Source organism: Asterias amurensis, chromosome 14 (assembly GCF_032118995.1).
Source record: "Asterias amurensis chromosome 14, ASM3211899v1".
Taxonomy (NCBI): Eukaryota; Metazoa; Echinodermata; class Asteroidea; order Forcipulatida; family Asteriidae; genus Asterias; species Asterias amurensis.
In genome coordinates, this window is record NC_092661.1 from 19,333,371 (window position 1) to 19,361,079 (window position 27,709).

The following is a 27,709-nucleotide window of genomic DNA, read 5'->3' on the forward strand; positions in this document are numbered from 1 at the left end:
TCAAAAAAAGTCATTGTCTCACTCAGCACAATGGCAACCGTGCAGATCTTTAAGAAACTTGGTAATGAAATTCCTCCCGTTTTTGACCCGACAAATATTTTAGGAATTTCATTAAACAGAACACAACATCTTTGTATGACTAGGAATAAAGGATTTCAAATACACTTGTACATATAATATTGACAGAATTGAGGTAAATTACAATGCATATAAAAGGTTATTGCCTTAATAAAAGGCCTTTGTCATGGTATTTTTGAAAGAAGTTTTTTCTTTAATTCAATAGTGTTGCCAGTTGGACTACGCAATACATTAAGCTGTTTCAACCACAGCTGTCGATAACCCCTTTTTTTGTACATACCCCATTAACAACACCATTTCTACCAATTGAACTGGTGCCACTGACACCTGTCAATGAAAACCACTGGCGCCTGCTGCTAACTAGTCATTCCGTGCCAAAGAATCACAATTTCCTTCTGACTTTTGTATAACTTTTCTTTTAACCTAAAATGTTCCATGCTAATTCAGGCAGATGTTTTTAGGGACCACCCGCTTTAAAATCATTGTACAAGAATCTAGTACTGCATTTTTAGACTAACTTTGAGGTTTACGCCTGAGGAGAACTGTTCTTGATTAATTAAAAGATTATTTCTGGTGAAGTTACTGACACCAGTTAAGTGTTGAAGGTTTCCATTGTGAACACAAGCATGCAAACACCCAACATGAGTCTGGACAATTGGGACCTTGAATTGAACATTCCTTTTGACAAGATTTGATATGCTTAATAAAAAAAGGATTTGTGGCTGGCAGTGGTACACTGGTAGTGCAAGTATTTGTCACCCCTTACTGTACTTATTAAAGATCTTATATATGGTTCACAACCGCATTATATCAAATGTCCAGGATTATATCACTATAAAGACCTTCTCAAACCAATATGTAATATGTACGTACATAGTACATTGATGTAAAGGCGCTTTACAAATATTTAGTTGTATGTATGTATGTATGTATGTATGTATGTATGTACCTGTGAATATTAAATGCCTACTTTTTAACATAAACTGTTTCACAGATTTCTTTTAGATTTAGGCAAATGCTTATCGGTTCTCATAATTCTATACAGATGTTTCATACCTGTGTGATGGGTTCAACACATTATAAACAAATTTATGCAAATGTTCCAATGTCAATCATTTTGTTTGACACTCCATAGGAATCTTAAGGTATGATTGGCCCTCTGGTACATGATTGACACCAAGATGTTATCAACTTTCTCCTTATTGGTCACTTCTTCATCCAGTGATCTGCCTCCTACGAAAATACACCTTTTCTATTGGTCAAAGTGCTACTTCTGTGCAGCATAATGCATATTAATTACGTAATTCCAGGAGATGTTTTTGTGTTCTGAATGAACCGTAGTTCACCCCTTCTGAAAGCAAAGGCTAGACAAGTGAACCCAAAATTAAACAATCAGACATAACACTACCCTGGACATCAAAATGCAGCTCCATCCAACCAAACAGGAGCTCCAGTAAACATCTTACAAAGGTTGGATCCCTGCATGTCTGGTTGGGGATATTGTATTCAAAACAGAGGGGTCTTTTCTACATGCACATCCATATTTCTAGGAAAAACCACAAGTACAGCTAGCTCATTCCAGAAGTGTGTGTCACTGGCTTTCATGGACAAAACAACTCCTGTATTAGAGTGGCAAGAAAACATCCTGACAGCATTGTATTACCAGTGTGCGCACATCCTTCTCAAAATATCACAAACAAGCTTAGACTGGACAAACAATCAAGCATGTGTTTAAATGATGGGGACGGACATACATATAGTTTATGATACATCAACTATAATTAACCTTGCAATAATTATGCTGAATTGCTGATCAAATGGTAATTGTTGTTGGAATCAGTGAACTTTTTGTTTATTTGGCCTTTAGGTGTATACAAGCATCCATGGTATAGGAATTTGGCAGTATTAAGTCTTATTTAAGAATTGAAATGAAATGGTTTTATAAAATTCACATAATTATTTTTGAAATATCTTATAATCTTTGTTTTTGGTGAATTCTCTGCAATACAGAAATGTTAATTCATTGCTAGACTGTTAGGAACTGGTAATACATGTATGTGCGCATGAACATGTGGATCTTCTATCTACATGTAAGTGAAACAACCGAAATATATTGGATTTCATGCAACTTTCAATGCTGGCCAAGAAACATCAACTCCTAAAAGCATAGAGGAGAGGGAAGCCACAACAATAGAGGGCGCTGTCACAAAGGTCTATTTCTTTTCCTTTTCTTATCCTGATGGTAACGTGGCAGTTAACACTAACTTTTCAATTCAACAGCATTGTGGTATGCTATGAGTAATAGATATGAGATTAAAACTTAGTTTGTGTAGTTGAAAAATAGCAACAATATTGATACTTCTTATTCATATACAAGAACTATTAGATAAAACCACTGTTACTGAGATGTGATATGACACTGACAGGAGTCAATTGCGGTTCAATACTTGAGATGACCTCTCCAAACCGCTAGTTGCCTAGGTAACAAACTAACTAAATTCTAATAAAAGTCATGAGCAATTGTTACCGAAGTTAGTACAATAGTAACTTGGATTACAATCACCAAAAGCTATAATTTAAAAAAAATTGCTATTTAAGGTAAAAGCCCAACTACGCGGACATTTGAAAAGAAGTCACAGACTCAAGATTTTTCATAAAAAACCCAAGGGGGGTTCAATAACAGTCATCAAACTATGCACAGACTTTGTGGCTCAATATACGATCACGAATATAGGACTCTTTGACCTCGATAAATCGCAAATCCCTGACATGACGTGCATCGGCCACACCATACAACGGCACCCCAGATATTTTTAGAAGACTATAAAGTCCCAGGGATGTAGTGATGGCAATCGCAGACCTCCGTGCCCTCGAACTCCAACCACAACAAATTCATCCAACGCATCCAATCCATGAACACAAAAAGCAAAACCCCACAATAACAACTTTCCCCACTTCACAAGAAATTGAGGGGTAAAAGTGCAATGAAAATGGCCCGGTTATTCAATCGTGAACCTGATAGTATAGACAGTGATTAAGTCATATGTGGTCTTCAACGTGTTATGTTGAAGGTTGTCTGAATGTTGTGGTTAATACTACCACTCAACCAGTGTCTGCTTACATACAACATGGATGTGGTTTTCTTTTCCAGTGCAAGACACCAGACAGTACAACACAACCAGCCGCAAAACAAAGGTTGAACGTGTAGACATTGACTAAATTGTTGAATATAAAATTATTTAAAATTACAAAAAAAGACTTTGATAAAAGTAAATTGAAAACTGTGAAAACAAAAAGGGGTGAAAGTGAAAGGAAACTGTTCAAGTAAGAATAAATGACTTTATCTTGTATTCACTAAATGTACTTATGTACTTGAGGCCTTCATTTATTTTTAACAAAAATTATGCTCTTCGGCTCTTCATTAATTATGAAAATATTGTATGCAGTCACATATGCCACATACACCAAATACTGTAGCTTTCTTGCTCAATGATTTGTTTTGCTGTACCGTGAAAACTAATCAAGTAGCAAATAATATATCAAGTTCCAAAGTGTCTATTTGGCAAGGATTTCTTTTTTTAGAAGCTGGACAATCAAAATCAGCCAGGAGTTTGACTCTTTCTTGGAATATGACAAGGGTCGAGATATAAAGAAACCTTCTTAGGAAACAACATGCAATGAACTTCAGGTCTTTCAACCCCTTCATGAAACCTCATCCAAATCAATTAATAGTTAAGTAGCCTGGAGTGTGTCAATTTTTTGAATGGCCACCAAAACCCTTACCACCGCAATTATATAGCAAAACCACTAAAACCAAATTTATGATGGACAACTCCCCCCTTGTAAATCCATCTGATTAAGGCCCTATGGTGTAAAGGGTCTGCCCAGACTACGGCCCCATGCAGAGAATCTCAATGAAACATTGACTGTTATTAAACACCGTAAATTTCAAATTCCACTTAAAGCGTATCTCACATCTTGAGTGACCAGAGGACAAAATATTATAAAACTGTCAGATTGGGAGTTGATTGGGAATGATGAAGTGGGCAGGAGCAGCAATTCTGTTGTTAAATCTTGGGGTGGGGGGGTAAGATAGTAGAGTCCCAGAGAACTAGGGCTGGAGTTACACGCAGGCCCCTGGGCGCAAGCCCCTTGTCTTGGCCTGGGTGCCCCTTCAGAAGTTTACCATTGACTTGAAGAAGTGCCCTTTCTAAGTTAACATTCCAAGCCTGTGGTACCTAAACTGAGTTTAGATGGTAATGTTTACAACAATGAACATGAAGATATATGGAAAAGAATTCAATAAGTAAATGTAGAATTGTCCAAACCCCGTTCTAGTGAGGTATAATGAACATTAATACCAAATAATGGATTTTATCCCAAATTTTCAATCAGTACCACAGCTACTCTTCGAGACCAGAGATGCTTGGTTTTGTAGGAATCAGTAACATGTATGTAGTTCAGATAATCAACCAGAGGGAAGTTAGTGGTTATTCATTCAAGACATAATTCATGGATCAAGAGTGACAAACAAGTAACAGTTATCAATTAAAGCTTGGGTTGTGAAGTTAACACCCTCTATTGCCTTAATCCCCATCATCAACCAGCTTTAACGCCCCCCCCCCCCCCCCCCCCTCCTAATTAACTAGTCACCACATGAAGATCACATAAGCCATAGTGGCTCTCATTGAAAAACAAATTTTGTTGAAAAATTACAGAGTAATTTCAATTTAGAGCAAAAAGGTCCTAAATCCTTCGTGCATTTACAGTGCAGCGGTGTCCTTCTCATAACATTAACAAATCCTGTCAATAGAGGGCCTCATCTATTACAACCAGTCCACACAAGAATTCTGATGAATAGACTTTATACAGGTACAATACAAAATTCATAAATTTTACAGAATTTGTACAAATACTGTATGTGGGCAATAGTGATGTAGAAACTAGTCTAAGTGAGATATGGGTCAGTGTAACTTGATTGTGGGAGTTTTAAAAACAAAAGTGCAACTTAGTCAATAAATTTTATGAACAGAATTTCGGAATCATCATGGCAAAGTGGTACAAATTGACATGCATTTTGAAAAATAGTTCAAAACAACTTTACTGTTATAGGATTTGAGGCATTGCATGGTGCATTGCATTGCATATATTTGGTTTGCGGTAACACCATGTGTGTATCTACTTGCCAGGTAGAGTTGTTTTTAGGGAACTGTCTTGCTTTATTCTACTGCCGCGGAGTAGATAATCGGAGGTTCGGGAGACTTCTCAGTTCTGAAAAGAACTGTCCTGCTTTTTAACTATTACCAGGGCGGATGGTATAGAAAATAGACTGGACTACTACTTTAGCTTATAGGATCGTAATTTACTGTACTTAATTACGTAATTAACTGTCTCCTGACGATGACTAGAGCAAGCTAGTCGAAACGTTGAGACCAATTCAAAACTTTACTGTTAATTAAACAATGTAAACGACAGCATTCTGAACTGTTTAAATAAAAAGGTTCATTTGATGTATGTAGTACCCTTCTATCTACACAAAGATTTCAAGTTTCTACACTGATTTTTTTAAATGACCTGGTTAGCTAATAACATGTATGTACCAGTGTTATTTGCAAAATGTTAAGAATGTTTGATTTCATGAGCTGTTGCATAGAGTTACTGGTATCATTTGATTCCCCTTACTACAGCCATCCTCCAATGCAAGGGGACTTAAGCGTCTCCAAAATAATGTATTTGCTCAGTGCATTGTTACTGCTCCAATAATTGTAAACTACACTAAAGTATCACATCAAGGTTGGGATAATTTGTTATCTAAACTGCTCACAAAAAGTAAGGAAACTTATTTCAATCCGGTATATTTGTTATTATTTAATACTCTTATTGTATATGGTATGTATCATTGCAAAGCTGAACTCTTCCTCTTTAAAATTATACCACAATTGCAATGATTACATGTTGCTGGACTTGACCACATTAATGAGAATGAGACAGTCACAAATCAAATGTGCCAAAATTAGCAATATTTTTGTGTTACTGTATGAGTTGACGCTGTAATTCAAACAAGCAAGACAACTTACTGATCTTAATCCACTTGATTGAGACAATAAATTTGGTATAGAGCAAGACAAGTTACTGATCTTAATACACTTTATTGATACAAAAAGTTCAGTAACGAGTGGATGATCGGAAGGCGTTGATGACAGCATGGCACCTTCTTCTCATGCTGCACACAAGTCTTGTGATGCGCTGATGACGAGGAATTGGCGTTCCATTCTTCATTAAGGAACCTGGTTAGGTCAGCCACAGTTGATATGTTGGTGGTTCTGGCGCGGACAGCAAGGCCAAGCTGGTCCCACAGATGTTCCATGGGATCCAGGTCTGGACTGTTAGCAGGCCAATCCATCCGGTGCACCTCAACATTTTTCAGGTAGTCAGTCACCAGTCGGGCTCGAGGGGGGCGAGCGTTGTCATCTTGAAAGATGGGGTTTGGTCCAAAGTCTGCAAGTATGGGACTGCATCCGGCTGTAGAATATCTTCTTGCAAATACCCATCAAACAAGGTGTTTTTCTATGAGATGAGGGTAAATTGTGTCCGATGAGCTCACTGGTGAAAATCACTGTGTAATGGTTCTGAAAAGCTTGATCGGTTTGATTAATGAGCATTACCTATTGATCATTCACAGACAACGGTAATTTTGGCACATTTGATTTGTGACTTTGCCTCATTGTAATTCATGTAGACAAGTCCAGCAACATGTAATCATTGCAAATGTGGTATCATTTTAAAGAGGAACAGTTCAGCTTTGCATTGATATATACCATATACAAAGAGAGTAATAAATACTAACAAATATACTGGATTGAAAAAAGTTTCCTTACTTTTTGTGAGCAGTTTATCTGTATTAGTTACAGTGTAGAGAGATAGAGAGACTGCAAAGCAATGAATTGCCGTATTACTGGATTGTGGCCGATGTGGCACCTTTTCCATTAATTATACAAGGCAACATTCAAAATGTCCATCTTAGAAATGGGAGCTAAGCTGTAACAGTTACCTCCCCTTGCAGATTGTATGAAAACAACGGATCAGAGAAAAGAAGTTTGAAAGATCTTCACTCTCTCAAACAAAGGGAGTTTCCTAAAACAAGGGGAGTTTCAGGAGACTGACGCAATGAGACTTTTCCTGATGCACACAATGTATGTAAGGCAGAGCAAAGGGTGTCCAGTCTTAAGAGAGGGAATGGGTGTCTATCCCATATCCCTTTCTAACCCAGGTAAGATGGAAGATGGAAGAGTGAATCACATATACTTCAAACAGTATCCCATGCACACAATGTACGAAAGGTAGACCAGAGGAGGGGTGGGTGTTCCCCTCCACATTCAGTCCAGTCTTAGGGGAGGGAATGGGTGTCTACCCCATATCCCTTTCTAACCCAGGTAAGATGGAAAATGGAAGAGTGAATCACATATACTTCAAACAGTATCCCATGCACACAATGTATGAAAGGTAGAGCAGAGGAGGGGTGGGTGTTCCCCTCCACCTTCAGTCTTAAGGGAGGGAATGGGTGTATATCCCATATCCCTTTCTAACCCAGGTAAGAATTGTAAGATGGATGAGGGAATCACATCTACTTCAAACAGTATTTCATGCACACAATGTATGAAAGGTAGGGCAAAGGAGGGGTGGGTGTTCCCCTCCACATTCAGTAAAGTCTTAGGGGAGGGAATGGGTGTCTATCCCATATCCCTTTCTAACCCAGGTAAGATGGAAGATGGATCACATTTACTTCAAACAGTATCCCATGAGCTTACAGGAAACCACACACAGGACAAAACAATTTGAACAATTACGTCAGCATTGCCAATTTACGTATGTAGGATAAGAAACAAATCTTATCAGGCCAGCACTGTCCATTTAACCCTTTCCTAAATCCTCTCCCAGGTGAGACAAGGAACCAACCTAATGAAACACCTGATTAGAGAGCATCCCTGTCCAACCCTAAGGTTTGGCTTTTGGACAAAGATAAAACAAACTATGCAAGTTTATGAGTGAAAGAGACTAATTCAGGACAATTCTTGTTAAAAAGGGGCGGAACATTACAAGAATACTATGTCAGTCCTGTATTGATTTGATATACTGATCTTTCAAAGTAGAAGCCAAGTTCTTTTGCAAAAAGTGCAAGAACACTGCTTTACAGTAAACTTTCTCAAAAGTCTCTATTGCAACCAAAGTTTCAAAGTGTACAACTTGCTACCAAACAAATGGTTCCATACTGATGGAACATACAAGAATACTTAATAATCAAAGTAATTCAGACTTTCAATGTTACTGATTATTAAATATCATCCCAAGCTGATTCATAGTCTAGGTTTCCATATAAAAAAGTGAGATTACAAAAGCATATCAAAGTTGGATTCATTGCCAAGAAGTGGGTAGGAATAACGGAGGGGTGGGCGGAAAGGACACAAGTCTTGATTCCACCAGATATAGACTAGCAAACAGAAACCACAAACAGGACAAACACCATTGGGATAATTATACTGATCATCCCCAACTGACGTAGGTACCTGTCTCCTTAAATCCCTTGATTATTCTAAGACAGGTTGCCCAATTGGGGTAAGACAGTGGGTGCCCATTCAACCCACTTAAATGGGGTGACTCAACCAAAGACAGGGCTTAAATTAACCTTCTAGTGGTTGGAGCAAGATCCATTTTTAGGGTACAAGTTGCTGATTGTCCAACTCGTGCTACTTCATTTGTACCTTGGACTCAACCTGCAGAAGCTAATCCCGAGGGCCTCTGGACGGGACAGATTTACTCCTGTTTTGTCACAGAGCCTTACGTCTTGAGTCAGCAATTTAGTTGAATTCCAAAATGGTCTTTTTGGGCACATACGTACTACTGTCATTTAGTCACTTCCACTCAGACAAGTCCAAGTCTATTTTAGAGAAATTGGCATTGGACCATAAACAGTTTAAAGACACTGGACACTATTGGTAATTGTCAAAGACCAGTCTTCTCACTTGGTGTATCTCAATATATGCATAAAATAACAAACCTGTGAAAATTTGAGCTCAATTGGTCGTTGAAGTTGCAAGATAATAATGAATGAAAAAACACCCTTGTCACACAAAATCTAATTCTTTGGTCTGAAATCAAATTTCAGGAAAATTACTTCTTTCTCGAAAACTATGTTACTTCAGAGGGAGCCATTTCTCACAATGTTTTATACTATCAACAGCTCCCCATTACTCGTTACCAAGTAAGGTTTTATGCTAATAAATATTTTGAGTAATTACCAATAATGTCCTCTGCCTTTAAGACAAGACAACTAAGACAAGACAACTAAACCAAGACAACTATGCTTGATTATTTAAGTTTTCAAATGATTTGGTTTATTTTTGTCATTTTTTATTCCATCGTACAGCGAATGTAGTCTCCTCCATCAACACCTTTGTCTTGGTCTTACTATTGTCACTACTCTCCCCCGTCTCATCCTTACTATTGTAGGTAGTCTCCTCATTTGACATCTCATTTTTACTATCTACTTCAATGTCGCGCTGTTAATTTTGTTGTTAGTCTCTTCCTTTAATGTGTAGGTCTAACGCTTGTCCCCAGTCTCCTCCTTTAACATCTCAATCTTACTATGGTCCCTAGTCTCCTACTTCTATGTCTAGCTCTTAATTTCGTTGTTGGTCTCTTCCTTTAATGTGTAGGTCTAACGCTTGCCCCTAGTCTCCTCCTTTAACATCTCAATCTTACTATGGTCCCTAGTCTCCTACTTCAATGTCTAGCTCTTAATTTCGTTGTTGGTCTCTTCCTTTAATGTGTAGGTCTAACGCTTGTCCAGTCTCCTCCTTTAACATCTCAATCTTACTATGGTCCCTAGTCTCCTACTTCTATGTCTAGCTCTTAATTTCGTTGTTAGTCTCTTCCTTTAATGTGTAGGTCTAACGCTTGTTCCCAGTCTCCTCCTTTAACATCTCAATCATACTATGGTCCCTAGTCCCCTACTTCTATGTCTAGCTCTTAATTTCGTTGTTGGTCTCTTCCTTTAATGTGTAGGTCTAACGCTTGTTCCCAGTCTCCTCCTTTAACATCTCAATCTTACTATGGTCCCTAGTCTCCTACTTCTATGTCTAGCTCTTAATTTCGTTGTTAGTCTCTCCCTTTAATGTGTCTTTCTTGCTATTGTCCTCCTTTAATGCCTCATGTCACTGTTAGCAAGTATCCTTCTAGAGTAACTCCGCTAAACGGAACATTTTTCATCTCTGCGATACTTATCATTCTTGCATATATTCTTTTGATTGCCAACTTTTTGTCATGCGCAACTTTTCCTTAAACATTTAGATAAATAGCCATGAACTTTTTTCTTATAATTTTTTGAACATTCTGACTAACCAGGGTTGCTGGATCTTGCTTCATCATGTCTTAAATTTGTATTAAAGCTTGATCACGTCAACTTGAGCTACTAAGGTATATGTATCACTTCCAGCAGGATTATAGTTCTATTCCAAGTCATCGTAAGTCCCTAACGTATTTCCTCCTAGCCCCTCAATATATGCCTACCATTCTATAAGTGCTCAAGTGTCAACTCTTCCAGGTCTATTAGATTAGTGTTAATTGAGACTTTTATGAGTAAGGGATACAAATCAGACAATGAGATCACTAATGGTATGACATCAGTCAGCTGCATACATCTTCATTGGCTGAACAACCTGGTTGTGTCATGAATATGCATGATGGAGGTTGCTGAGTAGGGGTTGTCTGTGGGCAGTTCAGAATTATCAATAATATGTTGGACAGAAATGAAGGAGCTTGGTGGGTGGGATCACACTTGGCAATCATGTAAATTTGATGCGTTTTATTGGGAGGCAAAGTTATAAGGTGGGATTGGGGACTTCCCCCACCTTCCCTATGAATCGCCACGCGACAATGCTGTATGAGCATTAGTAATAGCATGCTGCACAGTTCTGTGTAGGTAAAGACAGGCCTTATTTTCAATAACATACTATTACTACTACGCGGAGTGCCTTTTCCCGAGTATGGCCAAAGCTGTCCATCAGCGCAAAAGCACACACTCTATATTTGTCAAACATTTAAACATAAAACTTTAATTGTATGTGACAGCTGATAAAGTACAAGTGCATACCTACATGCAGTAGTTACACATGTTATTTGCCATCGTTAACAAAGATTTACGGCACTTACTGGAAAAATCATAATGATATGGAACAAGAGGTCTTTGTTGGCTTGAAGGTTGAAAAGTACTAAATACATAATCCCCATATCTTCCCCTCCCCATTTGGATCATGTAGACCAATACCTTAATATTCCATGGTATTCCATACCAAACAGTGATACACAAATCCACACATAATTGCACAGCTGCCATGATCTGGTGTCAAATTTGGGTCAATCAATAAAAAGCAATCATCATCAGTTACAGAATTGGACAAGACACAACAGACTTTGAAGTTGAACCAAGGGCCAATGACCCGAACACTGCTGACTATGTACGCAAACATTATTCCAACTATACCAACAACAGGGGTGTACAGAATGAAGAAACACTTCCGATCAAACAAGCTGCCCCATTTTACTTGGCAGTTCAAATAAAGTTCAGATTAGGTCTTGTTCATATGCATGCATGTCTGCCTTTTGCATCCCCACTACATCCGTACCGATTTGCTGGCTGAACGAATATGTTTATTATTGCATCTTGTTTTATGGAAAGCGGCAACATTGTTAAAATTGTGATTTCAGAAAGGTTGTGGAAAACACTTCTGCACAGTGGACTCCATGAAGCTCCAATCAAAGAAATACTTTCATTTCATATAATTGTTCTTCACCAACATATAGACAATAAAGTTGCCCTCAAAATGTCTTCATATAAATAAATAAAATTAAAGTTGCCACAGAAGGAACTTTCACCGTGAACACAGATCTTTTTGTTGATGTACATTCCTATAAAAGAAGCTACAGACAAATGGTAATAGCAACAAGCCCATACAACATGAAGGACACAAGCCAATCTACTTATATACTACATGTATATAACTTATGTAACTTTGTTATTCCAAAAATATAGACATAGGACAAATAATTTGCTTCAACAGAACATGACATGAACTTGTTGATATTTCAACCCACAAAGTGACAACCCCCATGGATGAATTGTCATATGGCACCAGTTGTGTAAACACAAAAATCATTAACCTTAAAAACCAAAATATTCTTATTTGGAAAGCACAGACAAAAGTATAAATAAAAAGGTGTATGAATGAAGACCAGCTGCTCACTAAAACAACTTTCATTTTCAATTATATACAGGGACTTTTGTTTAGAACTCTTTAAGAACCTTTTAACACAATGTATTCAATGTTATCAAAGGAGACAAAGTCACCTGTTCAATACACTTCAAGCTCTCATTTTTCAGTCCGAGTATGAGCTTAATACCAATGTTAAATAACTTCTTAACAGCAACTTTCCAGTGAGTGGTGATAGTTCATGTTCAAATCAAGCGACTTTGGATGTGGCTATGGCCATTGGCTGCAGCAACAAATGTTGAAGGGTATAGGTCTTTTCAGCGCAACTTGCTATGGCCAATGCCAAGGCGGTCAATTCAGACTTGACAACATATTCATTTATTTTGTATTAACAATATATTCTTGGTTAATGAATCCAAGACTTCCTAACTCTGATTGAATCAATAGCTACATATATTTCAGTCCATACTTATACTATCAGCCAAATCCCTCTTGAGCATTACATTTCTTAAAATGTTACAGGACAGATTCACAACAAGTCTTGGCTGAAGATGTTGGTGATTAATGGTCGTTAGTGTACTGCACTCGTTGTATATTATAAAAAAACTACTAACCCTACCAAACCAGAACCTGTTTTTCTCTTGGCCTTACTCGTACATTATTTTTTAAGAAAAAGATATATGTTGATGCATGGAAAATGGATCAGATCCTTTGACCCATGGTGCATCTATCTACTAAAAGAGAATCATATTAAGAATACATTATGAATGATTGTACTTGTGAAAGCACAATATTATCAGAGACAGTTTTCGGTATCATTAGTTGTAATGCTTTCCACATAGAATTTACCCTTTACTTTACACATTTCTTTTTTTAAACCACGTGGTTGGAACTACTTCACATTAATCATACACTTTTTTTTTCATGAGTCCGGAAGCTCTTTCTTTTCTCTTTTTTTTTGTAATCACAAGCTGAAAGGAATCTTTAGAATCTAAACAGCTATACCCTCATGTTGCCTGCCAGGAGGTCTATACAAACCCTTCACTAATCTATAGTGATTGTCCTGCCTCTAACATGCTTCGGCAACTTTTCAAATTGTGCTTTTTGGGTTATCAATACAAAGGGTTTTCAACTGTATTTCAATCGTGACATAAATGGTTGTCTTGACTTTTTTTTCGTTTGGACTCAACGTGACCCCCCATACTATATTTCATCTAGCATTGAGTACAACATGCAAATGCAGACACTTAGACACTGCCATGCATTTTAATGGTTGTACAAAATAGAACTTTAACTTTGAATGTTTTCTAGCAAAGCATTCCCTGATACTATCTTTAAAGGGAAGGTACACGTTTGGTAATTACTCCAAACAAACAGTAACTTAAAACTGACTTGGTAACAAGCATTAGAGAGCTGTTGATAGTGTGAAACATTGTGAGAAACGACTCCCTCTAAAGTAACATAGTTTTTGAGAAAGAGGTAATTTCTCACTAAAATAATAAAATACTTCTAGCTAGAAGTCTTTTATTCCTATCTGAAAGCAAACAAATTCGTCACAAACAAGGATGTTTTTTCTTTCAACTTTATCTCGCAGCTTCGATGACCAATTTAGCACAAATTTTCACAGGCTTGTTGCTTTATGCTTATAATGGGAAACACTAAGTGAGAAGACTGGTCTTTGACAATTACAAAACGTGTACAGTGCCTTTAAGTTCAACCTTAAAAAGATTGAAATAGAAACCTTTGTTTTTTCTGTGTTACAAGTTTGCTGAAGATACATACTTGCTTATAATGTAGAAAAATGAAGCGCTCAAATGGGATGGAGAAACGCTATATTTCTCTGTATTCCGCTCACATTTGTAGGATAACTAAAATACAAAACATGGCATCCTAAGGAAATGGTAGTTCACAATTAGCTGTTCAGAACTGAACTGTAGTTTATCATAATACTACGCTGACCGCGTACTGCATATGGACAAGGTTCATTCATATAAGCTGCTCATACAGAATGGAACAAACTGCCTCAACATATCAGGTTTGCATCATCTGTGAACATTTTTTAATCCTAACTGAAAACTTTCCTTTTTAATCATTAATTGTGTTTTGTAGAATTATGAAACAATGGGACTCATGATTTTTAATCCATTGCTCTTTTTAATGTTTCTCAACCTGCCTGCCTGTTTCATCAATTTTGAGACTATCCATTTATATTTTTAACACTGTTGTAGTCGTTTCTTAAGCATTTTTAATATGTTATCTTAAATTGTCCAACATTGTTCTTACTTGCTTAACTTTTAAGAATTGTCTTTGGTCGTTTGTCATTTTCTTACGCATTTTTAATCTGTTTTTCTTAAATTGGTTTTTCCTTAAATTGGTCTGTATTTGCTTTATATTTTTAACCTCTGTGAAGCGCCTCGGGACCCTTTTGGGGTTAAGGACCTATATAAAAGCTGTTTATTATTATTATTATTTAATACTATAGGAACGAGCAAACATATCAAGACAGTCGTTTGTATCCTTTGTCCAAGTTACCATTGGTTGATATAATACATGTGGATTAGAATCAAATTTCAGTTGCTTCAAGAGGATAAATCATGCCCAAAACTGAAAGTTCAAGTCTGGTTCACAGAACTACATTCTACAATGTACCTCTAGACAAAAATAACAGTGAGAATTTGATATTTTAAACATTAACCGGAGCATACCCGAGTATCCTTGCTGACAGACAGGATACAGTGTCCCCATAACACCATTACCTTCACACTAGGTCTCATAATACTAGAAAGGAAACAACCCTACTACCACTAGACTTGTGATACATCCAATAGTCCATAAACAGACAAGAAAACGGAAGTTGTTCATTGTCGCCTTGCTAATAGCCATTCATTGAAAGTAGATTTCACGCTACATTGGTAAACAATGGACTGTACGCCTGGCCACTAGCTACATGGTCAATACAGGATGCCATATGGGTCCTGACATGGAGGGACTCATTCAGCATCTCAGTTTCTCTACAAAATTTCATCTAATTGGTCACAATTGCACACAGAGTCATTGCCCTTTTCCAAATGCCAGCATGAGGTCTTACTATTTTTCTCAATCACAAATTTTTATAACCAATTTAAGCCTGCCAGGAAAGACAAAAGTGTACGTAAACAATGTGACCCGAAGGCCTGTATATCCAGTTGTTATTATTTATACCATCAAAACCTCTCCCACTTAAAATACGTGAACAATCAGTTAGTATGGATGAAGCTGAATGGCATTTTACGTTTGGAAGTTTAATTCAAATGAAATATATATTAAGAAATATTCAATTTATCCAAAAATTCTCATAAACAGTAGAGGGTGAGCATTCCATTCCAGGTATATACTTTATATGTACATGTCTAGTTGTTTATGAGTGTTCATGTAGGCCTAAAGTATGTTAACAATGTTATGAGCCACCATTACCGATCATCCAATCTCTGTCCTTACTCTATGCTCAATCTAGATCTATCGTCCTTCCTCAATAATAATTTATATTTTCCATCTTCACCACAATTTAAATCAATGGGATTTCTGTTTAAGTCTGTTACAATACTCAAGTAAATTATGTAGTTCCGAATTACAGAGTCATGTTTTGTTTAGGAAGAAAACCCATTTTGATGAGCACCAGTCTATCTCGTTACATTACACCCCGCACTCTCACTCCATGATGGAGAATGTGCACTTGATAAGTAAAAATGGCCAATCAATGTAAAGCTTAATAATGAAAGCCACTATTTCTACTTCCATGATTCAAGCAATCCATTTCACTATTATAAAAAGAAAACTAGAGCATCCAAACCACTCTACTGTTCAACCATGTAAAAAGCTCTCTCTGCTCTGATCCAATGAGGCAGAAACAACCAACCAAGCCCTAACCATTGCCATAGAGTTGATACAGAGTTCACCAGTTCATCAAGTTCGTCCACCCGAACTCAACCTCAGGGAGTCTTTGCCCGTTCATGTAGACCTAATTCCTTCCTCTGTTGGCCAACAACTGATATTCAATACAGGACAGCCCAGATGGGGTGGAGAGTTTCTAAGAAAGCTGAGAGGAACCCTGGAAGAGACATGTTAGCAGATGTGACTAGCATCTTAAAGGTAGGGTATACATGTACAATCTCAAGTTCCTTAAATGGTTCAGTTTTAATGCCAAGCATTTTTTGCCAAATAATTAAAGTTCAATAATGTTTCTGAAGCTTTTTTGCAAGGTAATTTCTTGCTTTAGAATTTATTTTTACATTCTTCAATTTGTAGTAAATACAGAGTCCTGGTCTCCTGGTTTTTCACATGTTGTAACACTTATCATCTATTTTTATTCAGCATTGCAAACCATTCTCTTGATGACACAAAAATCTTACCTTAAACTTTATTTAGATGAAAATATTGCACAAATTGTACAGACATGCACATCACAAAGATGGTTTTATTACATTGTCTTTAAAAACATGCCAAACAATTAATTCAATTCAATTAAATTCAAAAGTATGAATGTGTGATTTTGTCTCTAAAACAGAAAGCAAATAAAATTGGTCATAATTTCACAAACTGTTTGATGAATGCTACATGTGTGCTCGGTGTAGAAATAATGTGAGTGGACTCTCCCATAAAAAAGCAACACTTCGAAATACTGTGAAGTTTTAGTTTTCTATAATTACCTTTTCCAGGAAAAAAAGTCATACTTCACACAAACACACTTACACCAAAGGTTTTGACTCATAATACAATTATTTTTTTCATTTATTGTGAAATTGACAATCAAAATTGCCAAATAGCTTTTTTTTTCATTTGTTAGTATAATTCCAGGACAGTCACACAAACAGTAATTCGATTATCAAAGTCAAACCTGGCTCACATCCTCTATTTTCCTTGTGGTTTTAAATGCAACGCCGCCGTGCTACAAGTCACGTAAGAGTTAAAGCAAGAACAGACATCGGGAGTTTTGTTGTGTAACCTTTTTCTCTTCTCTTCAATTCACAAAGGACGTTTTTAACTAAAGAAAGAAAAACAAACTTCAGCAAATCTTATTATAAATGTTATGTTTCTAAAATAAGGGTTTTCACAGTTATCAGTATCACATATCCAACAGTACAACAGTAAAAAAAAGTATGAGCCAAAAAGAAATTTCATCTCTTCAAATTGAAATTTTTACTTTCCTCCCTTTAATATGCCACTGACCTTTAAAACTTAAACACCTTTGCACTTCCTGTGGTAAAGCGAACAAATAATTAAACACACTCCACTCACAACAAAGCATGGGAGGTGACAAAAAAATCAAAGAATCAGAAAAAAGAAAAAAACATTAACGATGACAAACAACTTCTCAACACATAGCGAAGATAGTCTTGATAAAACATAAAGTGTGTACATTTTACATCTAAACTATTCAAACTATGTCGCTTTCTATCACCGTCAATTTTGAAAAGTTGTGACACACACACATAACTTTAAACTTGCCTTCATGATTTATGCAATTTAAGCTGTGTGAGTGTGATTCTACTTATTGAGCTGCGTACACAAACTGAACCCTCAATATATCGACCTACTTTATACATTGAAGGTGTTTACAGTGCATTTAGTATTCACAGTCTCGAGTCCACATGTAGTTCAACTTCATAGGAGGTTGGTTTAGCAATGTGATTACTTTACAAAGATACCCGTGTGCAAACTTCAATCACAAATATGTCTTTCATTTTGTATCTGCCCATCTAATAAACTACCTGCGGAGATATCCAACTGGGTTCTTGGATCTAGAAACCTAATCTTACCAAATTCAGACAAAAGGGGGTTTATTTTTACCAAAGCAGGCACCTGAGGCAAACAGCATACAATCTTGATGGGCTAACATTTTGTGGTTATTCTAGTTGCCTATGGCAACACAAAAGCTTATACTTCCAAAGCAAAGTCTGAATGACAGCCTGATATGAAATGTGGATGATTTTATTTACATACACAGTTTTGTGTTTGAGTGTGTGTAAGCTTTAGTGACAGACAATCCAATTTTCTTTTGAATCAAAATTACATTGGAAACATTAACTTCTTCTAGATGTCAGTCCGATTCCAAAAGGACCGTTGAAATGTTGTCTGTGTAAATATCTAAAGGGATATATACATGTATTTATGTATGTATGTATGATGTATCAGATGCCTACTCAGATGTCATGACTTATCTAATTGATTTGCCCCTAGAATAGGGTCGTCATTACAGAGCAGAGCCATGTGACAAACAATGAGTGTTTACTACATGAGTCATAATTTGAGCAAGTGACTCAGAATGCACGTTGTACATTGTAATTTATACCACGTATTACAAGGCTAAGGATAACTGCAGAAACATAACCCATGAGAGATGAAGTATGTAAGGACATTCCAAGACAAAATAATACTTACATGCAGTGCTAGAAATTAAGATCAGAAAGAATATTTGTTAAATCAGAAAAGATTGTATATTTTATCCCACACAAATGTATGTAAGTGTAACCCATGTTTTTTTATGTTTATAAATAAAAAAAAATGCAAAATAATTTTTTTAAATACTGTACATGTGGGTGTAATTAGGGCTAGGTAAAATAGTGGCATCTTTCATTTGATCTATTGCTTTTAATTCAAAACTTTGATAAATTCAAGAAAAAAAACACAATGTTAAGGTCATGAAATATACACTAAATTTATCCTTTAAAGAAAAACCCACTGCAACCGGTTATAAACATATTGTCGTTATAAATTCATTAATCAATGTGTAACTGATGTTATTATAACAAAGGCAAATATTAGTTTCCTTCAATTAATTTTCTGGTCCTTGGGGGAGAGAAGATCAGTGAGCGGTCTTTTTTTTTCTCTTAACATTTTATTTTCTCACAGTGGGTCAAATGTAAACCCAATCTTTACAGCTATTGCAATTTGATAGGCAAATGTAATTTTTCTTTTTAACCAGACATTGATGTAATTGATATTACAGGTATTTATGACACCCAAATTTTTAAAAACCCTAATATTTGGACCACCTGTAGCAACCCACTAACAATCACTCATTTTTATATTCCAAAATGACACATTTGACATTTGGGCCCACCCACAAACACATCCTTAATACAACTTTCTGCACTTACAAACAAAACTTTATAAAAAAAAATTAAATGGACCACCCAGATTTTTTGGAGATGTTGAATAATTTACAGACATGTGGTTTTCTGGTCGAGTAAATCATAACTGTCAAAAAATGTTACTGAGTGATTTCCAAGCACAACTTAATATCGTAATAAATGCCTTTACCACTGCTTCTTTCAACAGCCAAGGGTGGTAATAATGGTTTTATTTGTGGACTTTTAATTTGTATTCACAAATACCCCAGACAGTTTCGCTACTCCTATTGGTGGAGAGCACGTCATGTGGGGGTGTTTAAACGGTTGATAATGACCAGCTGGAGCTGTTTATAACCGGCTGGCTTCCGCGTGTCGGGCCTGCGCGAACACCAATATTCTCACGCGAAACGCTCATTCATAGCTATTAGTAACAGCCCATAATCTATTTCTAAACGCGCGCATAATCAATTTCTAAGCGCGTGCGCATACACACAACCCACGTGCACCAATTGTCAAAGTGTCTATAATTGTATTTTGTTAACGTTTCTTAACAAAAGGGCATTTATGAATGGGAATAAAAGAGTAGTGACTCGTTCTTAAACGTCCGTTTTAAAACCTTGCACGATCGTTGCCATGCGATAAGGGCCCTCGCCTTCGGCTCCGGCCCACGGCAACGACCCTGCTGGTTTTAAACGGCCGTTAACAAACTCGTTGCTACCCTTTTATTCCCTTTTATGGCTAGGTTGGCTTGAATTCATCTGTGTACATAACAATTACACATTTAGGAAGGAAACTAAAAAGGAATTTGAGGTGATTCCCCATAGATTTTGGTTTAAAATACTCCTCTGAAGAAAAGCACTAAATTAAAAAAAAACAGGAATTTCCTCAAGATCTCATTTTGTGGTTCAATTTTCCAGCATACAGCATCATAAGTCAGCTGATGATTAGCAGTGAAAAATGAAGGCAGAATTCATTTTCAAATGTTGTTCTCCATTTGACAAATAATGATCAAAACAGCTGGTGATGAGTAATGCCCATAGTTTCTACCAATACGGTAAATAAGATTTCAAATAGTTGTTCTCTTTTTTTGATCATCAGACTGACAACTCAGCAGACAATGATGTAACGAACAACCAATCAGATGATGAGACCATTACATACTGCGTTGTGATTGGATACAATGGGGGCTGCCATCTTGCCATACATCCATTTCCTGGTGTGAACATCAGCTGTGTAACAGTCATGTGACAATGTTAGAACTCCACAAAGGAAGTTCCTGCTATGATATGAGTCACTCACTGAGACAAAGTATGACTGAACAGTAACACAAAGATACCACTTTCAAATTATAATGAGTCCTGCAGCTACAGTCCAGCCAATTGTCACTGAATCCAGGGCATTAAAACAACTTCATTTAATACAGCTCACATTGATAGTTATTATGTTTGCCTGAATAAAGTCAAGCAGGAAATTAATTAACTTTCATCAAAAACTTTCATCTGCATATTTTGAAGAACAAAGTATTAATTTATACTTTTCCTTATCTGTATTACATTTTTATGTCCCCAGATACAATAAAGGCAGGATTTGGTAATTTTACAATGGACAGTTATGTTTTTACTCCATTATGAGAAATTGACAACTCAAACAAGTGACAACTCAAACAGGAAAATTAATTATTTAGTTTCAAAACAGAAACTAAATACTAAATACTCAACAACGCTACAACTCGCTGAGCAAACCCATGGGATCTATATTGAGTCCCTTGAAGAGAAATAAGTTTCTCAGCTGGACCTAAACGTATTTGTATTAACCTTAGACCCTAGGAGACTAAGATGGAGGCAAGAAGGGACCATTGCAAATTGTCCACAGGAAGGAAGTCCAACCACAAAAATGTCAGTCTTGTTCTTGGGTTTCGGTTGGTTGGAACTTCGCTGGTTGGAAAAACCTACATTTTCTGCTACTATTACCTAATTTAGGGTATGATCACACAAGTAGCTAACTTCACTGCTAACTATGTGGCTAGATATTCACATTTATTAATTAAAAAAATGGGTATGCACAAAAACTTGTAAAGATCAAGTTATTCATCAGTATGGGTGCAGGATGAATAAAGATGTAGACCTACATGTATTCACTGTTAAACTGAACTTGTCTAAAGAGAGACCCGCACTTCAAAAATAAAAATGTACATATTATTCTTTACTTAAAGCCATTATACACTTTCGGTAAACAGTATTGTCCAAGTCCCACACTTCGTGTATCACAACTTATATATAAAATAACAATCCTGTGGAAATTTAGGCTCAATCGGACATCGGAGTCGGGAGAAAATAATGCACTCCTGTTTTCGCGCGTTAAACATGTGTTTATAACAAATCCGTAATGATTGTCAATCCGTAAAACGAGAATTTATATTGTTTTACCGTTTTCTCAAAAAGTAAAGCATTTCATGGACTAATATTTCAAGAGAAGTCTTTCACCATTACCTTCTGTAAACCCTGTAAATTATTTGTAAATCTGTGAACTTTTTTTTTTTTTTCTGTACCGAAAGGGTCCAATGGCTTTAAATGTCTCTAATCAGTGGGCTACTGTTTTTAAATTTGTGTACCACAAGACGGTTTGTGCTACATCAAGGGCATCTTTGGCCTCCAAAAATAATTTGTGTATGTTTAGCTTTCCATGTTGAGATTTTATATGATTTAACAAAAAGCTGTGTAACACCTTGGTAAGTCAATGAGGCTTGATACATCAGACGCGCTTGGTCATTATCTTAGGACCCTTGAAAATTACTAGCAAAAGCAAATCTGTGTAAAAGCTAGCCTTTCTTACAAAAACATACCTTGTCCCCGACATGAACCAGGTATGTTATAAACTTTATCACAGTGTATATTAGTTTGCTTTGTGCATATGATCTGAACAACCTTTAAGGGACAGACCTTTTAAACACTTTTACCAGGAAGTCATATTTTACAATGTAGAACTAAAAAATACGTTTGAAAAACAATTTCTTTTCATAGACCACTTTTCCAAAGACATTCAAAATCAAATGGATATGGCCGCAATACTTTGAAAAAAATTCTTTAAATTGGAAGTATAAATGGAAAACATCATTGTCAGACAGCTTCCGAAGTCTACACCCTAGTCCTAGCAAAGGATCCATGGTTTTTAAGTAGGAAGTAGCCGTCAGTTTCCATATCGGACACAATATATCCCATTGCTGAATTTAATCCACCTGAATTACTTAAGAGTTACATGATCACTCACTGCGTCACCTCTGCCCTACTTCCACTCAGCAGACTCATGTCTACTACGCTACCTCTAACCTTGGCACAATCACGTCTCAATATGTCATTCAGGATCCACAAAAATCATATTTCAGACTATAAAAAGAAATTGTTTGACCACAAATGAGTTTCTTGGAACTGATACACAAGCTCCCTGTTTTGAAGGGGTTCAATGACCAAGGTGTGTTTGACTTCATCAAACAAAAGAGCATAACTGGTATTAGATCTTAGTGGACATCCTGTTGTTATTGTGCATAACCTATTAGTGATTGTCAAAACTAATTTGGCAGTGTCCTTAGGGAGTCATTGTTGTGTTAATGTAAGATGCAGTCACGTAATTCTGTTGCACAGAAGGGTTGAGAAACTCTTCCGTGGTAAAATACCAAAGTACTCATAAATATTGCCTCTGTTAAAGTTCAAGGTTTCTCTTGATTAAACACAACATTTTGAGTATAATTACAATTCCATACGCCATGACACATAATGAGTATAATACAAACAGGTATCAACATTTGTTTTTCTATGTGATATTTAACAGTACAACTCCAAAGCAACACTGTATTTAAGGGGGAGGGGCTGCTGGTTTGCGCATCGATCAAACTATTTAGTTTAGTATTTTTCCTTTAGTTTTTTCATGCCCCCCCCCCAAAAAAAAATTAAAAAAAACAGGGAACAAAATCAAATTTCCTAACCTGCAAATCAGAAGTGGCATGACTGCTATTGCTGGTGACATTCAAGTTTTAAAACCATACAACATACTTGATAAACAAACATCACAGATTCATAACAAAAACTATTGGTACATCAAAAAGGAGACAAATATTACAGTGATTTACACAAAGAAAATGGAATAGGGCGGGATTTGAACCTGCAACCTTTGGATACCGTGCCAGTGCTCTACTACACTATAAGTACTACTGAGCTATTTAATAATGGCAGTCAATACCTTTGTTCGGTGGTACAAGTCATTCAACCATTGAGTAATTGCCATTACAGGGATTACACTGAAGTTTACAAAACAACCTGGGATTCTGGGAAGCAGAAGGAGAGGAATCACCTTAATAATAGGGATGGGACAAAGTTTAAGTAAATGGTATGCATGTCTGTGTACAATATAATTCTATCAACCGTTTGGCACCCTTTTCAATGTAATGACGACAATTTGAGAGTTTAGGTTGACTTAGGCCACACTGACCATTACCATTGCTATGGTCATTTATCCGACCAAGGTGTTGACATATTGTCTGCGGTCAAATCATGGTGGTCAAGTTGTTCTGTAAACTTAGATGTATCACATCATCTTTCAACAGGGCAGAAATAATGGGCCCACAAATTGGACGTTAAGTGTAGGGGGTACAAAGTAGTGCATTGTGCTACCTTGGTCCCTATTGAATTTGGATCACCAAGCTGGTAAACAGTTTCCCAAGTTGTAAACAAACAAAGCCCATTTTCATATTCTATATAGTCACGTAGCACTTACAATGAAGCTAACTTTTGAAGAAAAATGACATCCAAGGCTGAAGTTCAAAGCATTGGTAGTGGATGGAGTAAAGTCCTGTAGGCAGGCACATTAAGACTCACCAATTGTGCATTTTTAAAGTCACATACAGTACAAATCACTTTTTAGCACTTGTGCACAAGTAAACATGGAGTCATGTACGCCTTGAACCCAGTTTGGAATGTAAAAAAATTGTATACTGAATCTAGGAATCTACAGCAAGTTAATCACCATTGGCAACTGTCAAAAATGTGCGTTGTAAAACTTGTATACCATGTTTAAAAAAACATTCAGTTTGGTTGGGTACAGGCATTGCTGGGGATGGGACTTTTGACCCTTGAGCCGTCTGAGGTTGAAAACAACATTTTTTTCTATGGAGGTTATGCATTATTTTTAGGCCACCGTATAATATTGAGATTGCACACTAATCTACGATATTTATCAATCCACAAGATACAACTCACATAACTTCTCGGTGGTTTGGGGTAATTTAAGGAGTAACAGGCAGGCAGTTTGGGCAGTTTGAGGAGCAACAGGCAGGGCAGTTTTGGACAGTTTGAGGAGCAACAGGCAGGACGATTTGGGGCAGTTTGAAGAGCAACAGGCAGGACGGTTTTTGGCAGTTAGAGTAGCAACAGGCAGGACGGTTTTGGGCAGTTAGAGTACCAACTGGCAGGGCAGTTTGGGGCAGTTTGAGGAGTACAGGGTTAAGTTATCTCATGGCACAAATTCATTCCATAATTTTAACAACTACAAAAAAAAAATCTCAGAATGATATTAAACTAAAAAAATTACAATAAGAGGCCTTCGGGCCTACTAGTTTGACACCCCAAGTGAGCATATTACTTAGTCATCAAAAATAAAACTATACCGATCCAACTTGGCAACACATTGTTTCACTGTCAATGAGAACTATATATATGCTTCCTCTTCATCATTTACCTGGATTTAACAACATTATGGTTCTATCATCCACCTCAAAATCCAGACAAGCCCTAACAGGCCTGGTGGAATGATTATTCAATCATGCTTAAAGACATGGCATAACATTTAGTGATTTTTTTTTTTAAATCTTGACACTTTCCTCTCATGAAATCCTTCCCTCTCTGCAAGAAACATGTTGCAATTTCTTGAGACTTCTCCAATCTTAACGAGTCAAGTCATACCTTGACTGATGTGAACACTTGACCCTCCCCTCAATAGTTGAGCCTTGTAACCCCAACCTGTACAACTTTTGTCATCAGTTGGGTATCTTGCCAATAACATTTCAAGCATCATTTACCACTTCACAAACAACCTTGACAAACAACCTCAGCACCTGTAATTCCACAAACGTGACTTGGAATGAGCACCTAGTCTACAGGAGGCCCTCAACCCTAAGCTACTCTCTGTTCATCATATAGCCTGGACTTACAAAGGATACATACATCCAAGACTAAAATGCAACACTTAGTTTCACCTTTTGGCATTTGAGACATTAATCTTATTAAGAAAGCATACCTGTGACACATCAGGTGAAATACAGCTGAATGATACTACAATACTGAACTAACACAAAATACTTCCTCTCAGAAATTCCATATGATAAGATTATGTTAAACAATCTGTTCCAATCCAAGACAAATAATAAACTGACAACAACAAAAAACTGAGTATGTTTCACCAATTTAGATTGAAACAATTTGAACTTGAAAACTGATGGAAATCCCTATTATGTGAAGTGTAGTTACAATTGATAATGAATGTATCTATTCACATGGCTCAAAATGTTGCCTGGTTCAGGCTATGTAAAGTTTCATACGATTGAGCAGTAGCCAAGGATTGTTGTTTGCATTGGCCAGAGTCCCAAGAACTGATGCAGAGAGGTGGGGATTCAATTCCTGGCAATGCAAGCAAACAGAATTCTTTAATGTCACACCAATGACGTTGTTACTCTGACCAGCTGTGCAGAGTTTGTGGTTTATGCCCATTTTGGGGACAAAATGAGGAAAGAAGACAAGCTCACTGGAAGGAATTTGTTGTGATACCAGACTATATACTAATTCAAGGTCTTGACTTTGTCTTTAAGCAGCTCTCCACTCCAAAAATTGCAAAGAACCATGCTGTGCAAAAAGGTGAGATGATTTGTGTCCTCCAGTGAGGAATTACTTGGCTTTTAATTCCTGATGATCAAGCTTATCAGTAAAGATCTTGAACCGAGAAATCAGGACAGAGATTTAGCTCTACATCACTACATCACTACAATTGAGAATAAATTGCTTCCTCTAATGAGAATGGAACAATAATTATTGCGGAAGGGGGTGGAAAATTGAAAAGAGTGATTCAATTGACTTTGAAGTCAGACTTCACCAACATGCTGAATCAGTGGAAGTGAAAGCCAGTTAACAATGAACAGATCCACAGTGAGTAAAATGTAAACACTAGTTCAGCTACTAACCACAATTATGTCTTGATGAGAATTCTTTGCAAATATGGGCTGTGCCTGATATAGTGGTTTATCAAATGAAGATGGAAAAATTAAAAACTGCCTTATACTAGACATGTACGTTACCAAGCAGAAAAACTTGATGTGAAGGGGGGAAAAGGGACTTAGAGCGACTGGTACTTGTTTAACAATTTAAAATTAAAACAAACATGGATTTTGGGAAAAATTCCTTCAGAAACTTTAGGAGAAAGAGTGAAATAAATGTGCGCCTTAAAAGCAAAGACTCAAGCTTTGCTTGAAACATTGTTAGTATAGAATGTGTCACAGATTCTCCTTTCAAGCACTGCTACTTTTCCCCAAGTAGATATGTTGTTGTAACTACATGTGAGTGTAAAAGGTTGGCCAAGACAAAAAACTAGCTCTAATTAAACATTGGCATTTTTTCTATGGTAGGAATAGGTATTAATAGACCTTGCACAAGAAAAAAATATCAAATTTCTTGACTGGCCGAGATCAAAATATACAAGTTCGTAAACATGAGCTCTTAGACAACCAAAGTGTCTCCATAAACCATAAAAAAAAAAGAACTGCATTGTGTGTTCAAAACTTAATAATCCCAAAGAAAAACAAATCAAGTTTTTACCAAACAAACTACATCGATAATCCAACAACATGCACCAGTGGCATTATCATGTAATGAACATATTACATAGCTGTGCCACTACAATATCTTGTGACAAAATGTGTATTTAAACATTTTAGTCAACGATGATTGTGATGATTATGCCCGATGTCCCAGGCTTGGAATTTCATCTTTGAAAGGGCAAGGTCATTTTCGTTTTGCAAAGGGCACTTCCATTGGAAAATCTGAAGTCAATGGGAAACTTTTGCAGGGGCACCGGGCCACGGCCTCCGTGTAATACTGATGTACACAAGCCATTCATTTCTCACCTCATGAATGGAATGATAACTTTGGAATCTGAGCAACTTGTTTCAACAGCGATTTCAAAAACTTTGCATTATTTGCCAGAGCTAATTATTCATGA

General features: G+C 36.7%; 2 protein-coding genes across 2 annotated transcripts in view; one reads left to right on the forward strand and one right to left on the reverse strand.

The window, feature by feature from the left end:
• The window catches only part of LOC139946903 (uncharacterized), a 50,162-nt gene that overhangs the window by 19,372 nt on the left and 3,081 nt on the right, over positions 1–27,709 (reverse strand). The gene's annotated exons all lie outside the window — the stretch shown is intronic.
• The window catches only part of LOC139946898 (runt-related transcription factor 1-like), a 41,978-nt gene continuing 30,593 nt past the window's right edge, over positions 16,325–27,709 (forward strand). The window contains exons 1-2 of the mRNA XM_071944670.1: positions 16,325–16,472; positions 20,552–20,761. Of these exons, the coding sequence (XP_071800771.1) occupies positions 20,704–20,761 (58 nt within the window). The 5' untranslated portion in view covers positions 16,325–16,472; positions 20,552–20,703. The remainder of the gene's footprint in view (positions 16,473–20,551; positions 20,762–27,709) is intronic.